Raw genomic sequence first — 10,192 nt, forward strand, 5'->3', positions numbered from 1 at the left:
CATTTTTTTCAATTCTGTGGAGCTGGAGTTATGGACAGATCAACATTCAGAATTGATGAGACCAAATTGTCAATTTCAAAGAGATTGAGTATTGCATGAGAATCCACAGTGCTTTCTTGCAAGCTCCGAGTCTAATGAGCCGTCAGCTTTCGCGGTCTTTGAGGTTTGGATATAATTGCCTTAGGTTTGATAGAAACATGTCACTTATTCAGCTTAAGATTGTTTTAAACAACGCGGCACAAACGGGAGGTGGCTGAATCATCTGCTGCACATAAAACACCGAATCCTGCATTTCAGAGTGTTGCTTTCGATTTCATTTAGTGTAAAGACGTACAAACATACAAAAGTGTAGGAAATTTTATATTGGTCAGGCTAGGTTACATTAGCACACCTTGCTTTTGCTGATGTGATTTGATGGTTTCTCTTTCTTTTCCCCCTTGGCGCAGACTCCATTTCATCTGGGAGCTTACCGTCGGCAGTGCCAAGAGCCGAGAACGAGCCGCAGAAAGCAAGCAAACGCAACCGTGGCCGGTTCCGAGGACCCCGAATGGCACCCGTAATCTAAGGACCTTTTCCCATAGCCCATTTCTACGATCTGGTTGTTTCTTCTTTTTTTTTTACGCAAGCTAACAAGGGGTGTTTTTCTAGCACGTACTTAAAACAAGCGTGCACCCACTGTCCCTAATTATGCATAGCTTGTCACTTCACATACTACATTGTTAGGGGGCATATCTTTGGTGCTATTTCTGTTGCCCCCCCCCCCCCAGTTCTGTTTTGTTTTTGTTTCCCTGTGCCTCCTCCACGCTTGTATGTAATAGGACTTACTGTGCAAAGCAGCCGTTGTGTGCGTGTATGCGCTTTCCACCTAGCTCCTCCTATCCAATCTCATTGGAGCAAATTCAAGTTGCAGGGCTTTTTTTTTTTTTTTTTTTTTTTTTTTGCTTTAAGCTTTTGTCATCTCCCACATTTGTCTTCCCTTCTCATTGCTGACGTCCAAAATGCCATGGGCACTTTTTTTTTTTCCTGTTACAATTTTCTTTTGAAACCCAAGCTGCAGTGTTGCTACGTTTACGACACTGACGGACCTTGCTAGTTTTTACGTAGGCTTAATCGACGTGTTGAGCTTGTGTTGTTTTCATAGTACCCGCTTGTTTTTGCGTTCACTGGTAACACAGCTTGTAACTTGCCCTTTCGTTTTGCTGGTTCTACTTCCCTGATTACAGTTCTAAAGCTTTTTCCCACTGTAGTTTTAAACATTGTTTCATGCTTTTCTTGTTTGCTTGGTAGCGAGCCGCACCGCTAACTTGATATTTGCCATCTTCTAATTTCCTTCAATGGTTTCATCATTCAGTGCAACCATCTGTGGACGTGTGATGCGCAAACATCATGGTTATCGGCTTTGGTCCCTTGTTCAATTTTTGGACTGTTTGAAATTGCCTGTTTGAAATTGTGCATAAACAGAATGGTCACATTTGCTGGTTGCCATTTTTTGAGATTAACATATAGCAATACGCAATTGTGAAAATGGCAGCTTCCACTACCGTCTTGAATTGGGATTTACATTGGTTCTTTTGTCAGCTAGCAGTCCAGCCAGTGCTTTATTGTGATGCTCACAATGATTTAGAGGGGTTTGGAACCGTTTTGCTATAGTAACCATTAACAGAATAGGAAACGTATTCAGCTGAAAAACATTGGCTTCTCTTCGTTACCAAATTGTGACTTTCGACATTACGTTTGATGAAATGTCGAGAACGTTTTGTGAATGTGTCCATTGGATAATAATGCCACGAGTGACAAAATTTCGAGGCAGATTAAAGGGCGAGGTTGTGCATGTTAAAGGGAAACTTCAGTCATGAGTAACAGCTTGGTTGTGTAATTTTTCTGTCCCAGCAGATCATTTTTATTTCTGAAGGAAAAGATAAAAAAGTAAGCCCCCTTTTAAGGTTTAAAGCTTATGTCTTCACTCTTTCATTGAATGTAGACAGCTTGAGTGATATCAGTTTCATGTCAACAGAACCTGATGTTCCATCTAATAATCATATTCCTTTCATCTGAGAAAAGAAAAAAAAAAAAAGGCAAAAGCCAACGTCACATCTGGCTGAGTTTGTCACGTGCGGTTTCATCTTTTCTCTGTTACTTGAGCTATTAGAATGTTTTTCATTGGTCTCTCCAATATTTCTGCTCATTTTTAAAACTGTAAATGCTGACACCATGCATTAGGCTGTGTTCAATTTTCACCGTTAGACATAATTTTGACTGTCCCAAACGTAAAGAAATTCACAGCCGCCATTGTTGTTCCATTTTCTTAATTTAAATTCTGCATAACATTGCCTGTCATCACTCATATAAAATTCATTAGCACACAATAGTTAATTCATAACAGCACATCTTCCTTTGTGGGTGTAATACATTCATAGGCAGGGACAACCGTCATAGAGTTAAACCAGGTGTTAGTATCCTTGTGAAATATAATGCTTTTATTTAAGAAATTAAAGCTGAAACCACCGTGTAAGCTTGAAGCGGGATGTTTTTCTAGTAACTACCACTCTACTGTTTCAGCCACAAAAAAAAAAATATCTTCTCATATGTAGTGCAAAAAAGTAGTTTGAGTAGGTACAGTGTCAAGCATGCATTAGTGGAGGCTGATTTTTAAAAAATGTGCCATTCTTACTTTTGTGCCTGAAACTTGTACTGAAAGTTCATTTTTCCTACCACAAGAGGTGCTCTTGTGTTGATGGCTTGCAGGTATTAATATCAAGGACATACTACTATCAGATCACTAATGAACAGCAGGTTGGGCTAGTTGGTGTTGATTCGTATTAGTGGTTCAACAGTGCTCCCAGACAACTGCTAATATTGGATCACTTTTTAATGCCACTGTTTTCATAGTCCTGGGTTGTCTTAGCCCATTTGGCTAAATCATGGAACATTCTATAGCTTCTGCCTGCTTATGTGTGGATTGAAACGTGGACTTTGTGCATATTTTACGATTGCTAGCCTCGAAATCATTGCAACGGGTTGGAGTGAGAGGGTCATTTCTGATGTGCGACAGTTTGCGTTTGCAACACACTGGCGATGCAGGTCAGAAAAGCAGGCATAGAGAGCCAGCCGATTGGAAATACTAACATTACAGAAAAATATTCCAAGAGGCACAAATCTCTTTTGCCGTCAAAAGCAAGAACCTATGTCAAGATTTTATATAAACACAATACCTGCAGTAGCCTTGACTCCTTATAGAGCTTATTCAAATTCAGAAGGGGCCTGTAAAAGCATTTGATGATGAGGTTGGTCCATTTAGTTGCCGGTGGTTTTAGACAGATGTCCTGTTACCGAGAAGCCAGAAAGAATGTTGTTTGAGGCCAAAGGAAGTAATTTAGACACAATTGCATGATGGTCTCTTAAAGCATGTGCCACAGCTTCACAGCAATAGTCCACAGCATGTAAACGTCGCGAGGCTCCCTTGTCATGTATCAGAGGCACAGTTTTTTGAACACCTTGCTGTATGTACTACAGCTCAAAATGGTTACCGATTGAGCACCTCTAAGCTTTGCACCTTTGTGTGCCAATTGCTTTTCAAGCCTTCTGTGATGTTCAAGAATCAATGTGTGCCGCATGGCAGACTGACTCACAGAAATAAATATTTCCGAGCCAGTTTGTTTCATAATGTGAGGCTGAGAGGACTGCCGGCATACTAGTACCATAATCTGTTTTGTAAGTTCATTTTGTTTGTGTTCTTGAGTTGAAGCAGTCTCACGAGTCATTTAAATTATGATTATGAGAAGTCCTTGAAGTCTGCATTGTAATAATTTAATAAATTTGCATATGACGTCGTTCGGGCTGGTGGCCATTGGAAATAAAATTGTGCTTCTACGCATAGCGTTCCTGTACAAATGAAGGAATTAAAATGTGGAATAAACGCATTTTTCAGACACGATAATGGCATTGTGCGATTGTGCTTTCTTTTTGGAAACGGAACCTGAAGGATGATGGATGCCACACATGATGTTTCCTAGGACCACACATGTGCGCCCTTGTGTAGCATTCAATCACGAATAAAAACATTAATGTGAAGTAACTGCTTTTCTCAAACATTTATTTATGTAATCGTATGATTGCACTTGTAAGCAACTAAATGGCAATGATGATGATAGAGCTCGTCAATCCAGCTGGCTTGCTTGCCAACGCTTGTTCACAGCTCAGTTCACACTCCATTGGTGAATTGATGCATTGAAAATGAGACACAATAGGACACAAAGATGCAGGAAAACACTGCACTGTTTCCTGTTCGAAAAACAACTTGTCAACTTGTACATGGCATGTATAAAGAAAAATAAAATGTGCAGGTCATTTTGCACCTTCTTTGTACAGTGCGTTGCACGATTGTAAGTGCACCCATAGAGTGCTTCTCCCAGCTAAACCATTAAATCCTTAGAGTTCGAACTTTGTGTAGAAATAGCATTTGGTTGGTGGTATTTTGTTACACCAAGTATCATTGGGTACCTGACTGGTTCAATCAGAAGTTGGATTCACAAGCCCACTGTCCCAGAAATGACACCTATGGCACCATCTCGTTTTGTTTGTAGCAACACTACCACAGAGATTAGGTGAAGGAAGGCACGCAAGTGGAGTTGTTTTGTAGGTTTGAAGAGCTTTATAAATAATAAACATTAAGACTTAATCTCTCATAGCCTGAGTTGCTTTGGGACATTAAACCCCACAAACCAAACCAAGACTTAATTTGGCCAAACTGCACTAAATTTGGAGAGGTTTGTTTGCGTATCGCAGTAAATCTTAGAGCATTGAATCAACTCCTAGCATTCTTCAAGGTCGTATTATTCTGAAATTTGACCTATAGCAATAGATTGCACAGCATCCTCGATTGTAACGAAATTGTGCCCCAGGTGCCATGAAGAAGAGTGGAGAATGTAGTCTAGGGAGCCTCCATAGGAACGTCAATCTTGGGGTGGTGCAAAGGAAAGGTGCATATCTGTTGTGTTTCTGGGTGAACACCTGAACTATGCCCAGAAGGGAAGAGAGGAAGTGAAAGATACTGCCGTAGTGGAGGGCTCCAGAATAATTTCGATCACTTGGTATTTTAACCTGCACTGGCATCACATAATCAGCACCTGCGTTCAAACTAAGGAGCCTCCATACGAACGCCGTTCTTAGGGTGGTGTCAACTCAATGAAAGTGGCACGAGTAAGTGCTAGATTTAATGGGCCAGCCACACTGTGCAGACAGATGGCAGATCTTTATCTCTTTGAATGCCTCCTTCCTTCCTTTACACCATAGTTCAGGTGTCCATCCAGAAATGCGACAGGTACTACACCTTCCTTTCTTCTAGACCAATTTATAATTTGTTACTAATGCACATAAAACCCGTGGCAGTTTAGTAAAGTAATGACAAGACCCTGTTCGTAATTGTCACAGCGTGAAAGAAATCAAGAAAATGAACATTCAAAACAGCCTTGTGTCTTATTTCAACAGAGCTATTGCTCGACATACGGTTCAGCAGCAGTGAAGCCCTCTAGAGTTTTGAGCTTAGAAGACCATGAGATGGCGTCACTGGTACCATTGCTGGTATGGCAGCTTGTTTTGCTTTGCTGTTGCAACAGAAGATGCGAATATCCGACTTCTCAGAGCATCAGGCAAGCAATTTAAACAAATTTGATATTAAAAAAAAAATACTACCGACCACTGAAATGCCATTGCTGTGCAGCTAAATTCGAGCTCTGAGGATTCAATGGTTTAGCTGGGAGAAGCACTCTAAGGCACACATACCATAATAGTGCAACACGCTTTATTGTATGCATCCAAGAAGTGTGAAACAGCGCACTTTCTTTCAAACGAACACTCGCTAGTAGCCATTGAGCTCTGCCAACTCGGAGCACAGGTTCTGTTCCGCCTCTGCCGAACTGGAGCAGGAGAGCTCTGCATGCTGGTCGTCCGGCTCGTCTGTTTCCGTGTGCTTCCTCTTCAGTACCTGGTTTCTGACTCGAGACTTTCGGGTGATCAGCATCTTCCGCAACACCCTACAGGGTGTGCACATAGCACCTGGAGGATAAAACGCAACAGAATAGCATATACCTCCTCAAGACGGCGAAGTCCGTGCTGACTGTGTACTGCACCTTAACTATACTATACTTCAACATATCTGGCATGTAAAAGTTATTCTATTGCACAAAAAAGCAAAAAGCTTTTCTCGGTCGAATGACTGCCTATTTCAAACAATGATGCTCACAGTGGTTTGTGCAGAACATCGCAGTATGTTACCCTACACATGTGGAGTATGCTAAGGGGTTGTTGACTCCTTGCATTCTGTGGTAATGTTCGTTCTCTGGCAAGAAAGACACCTGCAAAGTGTATGGAGCACAAATGCAGGTTACTTTGTTGTCTTTAGTTGTACAGGTCATAGTACAAATGACTTTACCATTACCAGCAGGCTCATGTGAACAGGGAGTAACAGGACTAATATATCTAAGATGGTGCACAAACGCATGCTGCACATGTCTGCTGCTACATTCATTACTATTTAAATGATAGTCCACATACAAAAACGGTTAAAGTGATCAGCCAAAACAAAAGCCACATTCACTAGGCTTGTGACTTGGTAGTAAGACCGCCCCTGACCAAAGCAAGCAGCCTGTAATTCGGCACTAATGGGGAAGAGTATGTGGCCGAGGATAGGTTTTACCACACGGAGGATAATGTGGGCAAACACTGCAACAAGCCAGATGTGCAGGGGCTGGAAAGGACCTCCTGTGAATGCTGAATGTCTCAGCACCTACCACACACCAGCCACAGCAGCAAGCGACCACTAGATGCAGCGTTCAGGCAAACCAATCACACCAACATATATTAATCTTTACCATCTATGAAGCCCCTTGTCTCGCACTTGGCCTTTCTCCATTTTTCATGTTGTTCTGAACACTGTGCATGTTTTCCATCTCTAGCCCATCTCTACAAGGGCACAAAGGACAAGCTAAAATTAGCCTGTACGGATAAACACCATATTGTAATAACAAACTGCTTTCACTCAAAATGGAAACTAAACGGTAGTCTTAGAAACAAACTCTCGTGAGACATGCATTTCTTTTTAACCTGATGCTAAGATGTACCAAATTCACTTCAAGCAGCGATCACCAAGTCGTCATCAAATACCTCTATGTTATCAGTATGAATGAAGTGGAAGGGAAATTTCTAATCCCAATTTTCTTGGTAACATATGCATGTTTTCTGCTCTGCCAGGCAAACTCCAAAGTAATTACAAGGAGAATGACGTTTACTCAGAATGACAGTCGGATGGAAGAAAAAAAAAAAGCTTTTTAAATACGCTTGACATGGCACACTGTTTTAATTACTGCCAGTCTCCTGTGCCTCTCTCAAAACACTTTCTAAAAATTTGCATGTTTCAGAAGCCTTAAGAGGTAAGTGAGGTAAGCTGCCAATTCTTCCATCACATTTAGTTATGCTTAATGGTCTAGGCCAGCAAGGTTCTTGAACAACATATCATGCAGCTAGCTGCCTGTTCCACAGGTTCTAAACCAAGATCGGGAGGCACCCAGCAACAGCATTTTCGTTTGCTAAGCATGGTAAGAACAATACAGGATAATCACTAAAGAAATGTATTGTGCAACAAATCTAGCTTGAAGTATAGTCAAGTCGATTGAAAGGCGATTGCAAGGATATTTTCACTCACTCGTTGACCTGAGGTGCACTAAAAGGTGAGTAAGGCCCACAGGCACAGCAGGAAGCATTGCCACAGGCCAGCAAATGAGAAGAGCAAGGAATTTTTATTGGTCAATAGATAACCAAGGTCAGGGAGTGCCATGCTCCACTCCTATTCGTCAGATAATGATGATGGTGTCACGTTCCGACCGATGGGAATGGAGCATTGCTCTGCTCACTCGCTGGACTGTGGCAATGCTTCCTGAATTATGCAATCCAAAGTGAAGATAGCAGTGAGGTTTCTGCAACAATGGACATATATCTGCTAATACTATGATGAAGAAGATTCCTTAAAATGATTGATGCAGCTTTTGCTATAGGAAAAAAAAAAACCGCATTTCACGCCTCCTTTTTGAAGGTTCTTGAATGAGCTCGACCCTAATGAAAAGAGGCTGAGCAGAACAAAAGGCTCCACAAGCAGTTGCTATGAAGACAGCCTCTGGATCTGTGCAACATCAGGGTATGCCAATGTGAGAATTTCACTTGTTTGAAATTATTCTCAATCTCTGCAATACAGTTCCCTTCTTTCAGCCCCCGTTAACTGCCCCCTTTCCCTTCCTTTATGGCGTTCGTCAGCTGCACGAGGTGGTGTATGTGTGAACGCGCCTCGTACTATTTCGGTCACTACCGAATACCCACAAACGCTCATCTCTTGATTTCCTCTAACCATTCCTCGCTATTTCTTTATTTCCGCCGCCCCAGCTCAGGTGCTTCGGATATCAGCAGATACCGGGGCTGGCAAACATCTTTTTCTTTCTTTTGTATACATAATAAAATAACCACTGAAACAACAAAAGTACAATCAAAAGGCAAGTTACCTTCGGCGTCGACGTTCCTCGTACACTCCAGGCTGAACACAGTGTCCTCGTCGTTCTTGCCGATCCTCTGCAGCAGCTTCTTAGTGACGCAGACGCAGACCTCAGCGAACTCACTGTCCCACATCGCTCCTCGGCACATGTGAGTCGAGTGCGCGTCCTGCAGGAACGTATCCGCTTCTTCCGCGGCGGTGACAATTGCCTTGCAACACAGCGTTCCCTGAAAGTAAGCCTCGGCCACAATCTCGGTCCCGTCACTGTTCGAAAAGCTCACGTACTTGGGGTGCGATATTTCCAGTCCTTCTCCAGATCCCCTAATCATCGATGTGGCAAACACGACTCTCTTGGTTTCCAACGTGCCAATGATGCACCACTCCTGCGAAGGGAGTTTGACGATCTTCTTCAAGCGCTCCACAGTAAGCGGACCTTTGTCAGCTGACCGATCGGCATGTTGCTGCGTTTGAGGAGGTTCCTTCTCATCGCAATGATCAGTCTCGGTCGCGCACGCGTCGATCGGTTCGCCGTTCGTCGGACTCTGACTTTCGTCTTCTTCATTCTGGTTAGCGCCGGTTGGTTTTCCGTATTTTCTCGTATTCGCAGGCCGAATAACGGCTGGGAGCTCCGGTCTGCCTTTTGTCGGCCTTGGTTTTGGCAGCTTCTTAGACAAGTAGCCCGGCAGATCGGGCAACAGTGTTGGTATCGCTCCCGGCGAAAGCCTAGGTTTGCCTCGCGGAATCCGCACTTCTTCGCCGTTAATGATGTGGACGTAGTCGCGCTCGATAAATCGCGGGTCGAAGTGGCGCTCGCAGACCGATGAGTACACCGTCAAAGGTTTGTCCAGCCTCCTCAGGTTGTACTGCCATATCTTCCTCAGCTTTTCGTCTTTGGGCGCGGTGAACAGGGATGCTTTAGGGGCGTTGTAGTGCCCGGATCGACAGCCTGGAGCGTAACATACGTTCTGGACCCGCATTTTTTTAGGTTTGTCAGAAGTCGTGCCATCGCCGCCAGAATACTCAGTCGTCTTGGACGACGCTGCCTCTGTCGGAGTCTCGGCTGCACTCATCGCTGGTAACCAAAACCTCACACAGCTAAATCACAAAAGGAGTTTTTCAAAACGACGAATGACATACCTGACAAATGACACGAGTTCTGACAGAGTTCGCTGCTAGCAGACTTCATCTGACAGCTTCGATCCTTGGCGCCTCCGCAAAAGCTTATTCTAGTATTCTGCCTAGCACACTTTCATGTTTACGGCACACGACGACTTGTCTTTTGTTGGATCGTTTAAAGGCACTAGTGGCAAGGCACCGCATTGCCAACGTTTATAGATATAAACGTTGCCGCATTGCCACACATCGGCAAAAATAACAGATAGTTAAACCTTCCTAGATTATAACGGCCAACGTGATTTCGTTCATGGTCTTCCCGTCTGCCCATTTAAAAACTTTGATTTATGAGCAGTTTCAGTAGGGTCCCTAGCAAATACCTCTAGGGACTTTTTCAGACAAGGCCCACCGGTTTCAGTCATTGCAGCAGCGTAGTGGCAAAGTTAAGAAACAGAGGAAAAATAAATATCAGAGAAGACACTCATGACTTTTGCAGTTGCCGTACCTGCAGTGCTGTTCATCGAGCCTACTAGAGATCTAGAA

General features: G+C 43.2%; 2 protein-coding genes across 2 annotated transcripts in view; one reads left to right on the forward strand and one right to left on the reverse strand.

Annotated features, from left to right (window-relative positions):
- GTPBP1 (GTP-binding protein 1) overlaps positions 1-3,932 on the forward strand; it is a 28,819-nt gene extending 24,887 nt beyond the window's left edge. The window contains exon 12 of the mRNA XM_084604500.1: positions 447-3,932. Coding sequence (XP_084460626.1) covers positions 447-565 — 119 coding nt within the window. The 3' untranslated portion in view covers positions 566-3,932. The remainder of the gene's footprint in view (positions 1-446) is intronic.
- Positions 3,933-4,082: 150 nt separating this feature from the next.
- Positions 4,083-9,889, reverse strand: LOC146189736 (uncharacterized). Its single transcript, XM_084604501.1, has 2 exons — positions 8,547-9,889; positions 4,083-6,054 (listed from the first exon to the last, which is right to left on the reverse strand). Exons 1-2 carry the CDS (start codon positions 9,604-9,606, stop codon positions 5,858-5,860), a joined length of 1,257 nt encoding a protein of 418 aa, XP_084460627.1. The 5' UTR covers positions 9,607-9,889; the 3' UTR covers positions 4,083-5,857.
- Between the last annotated feature and the right edge of the window lie 303 nt (positions 9,890-10,192).

This window comes from Amblyomma maculatum, chromosome 5 (genome assembly GCF_055883805.1).
Source record: "Amblyomma maculatum isolate TAMU_Amacu chromosome 5, ASM5588380v1, whole genome shotgun sequence".
NCBI classification, from domain to species: Eukaryota; Metazoa; Arthropoda; class Arachnida; order Ixodida; family Ixodidae; genus Amblyomma; species Amblyomma maculatum.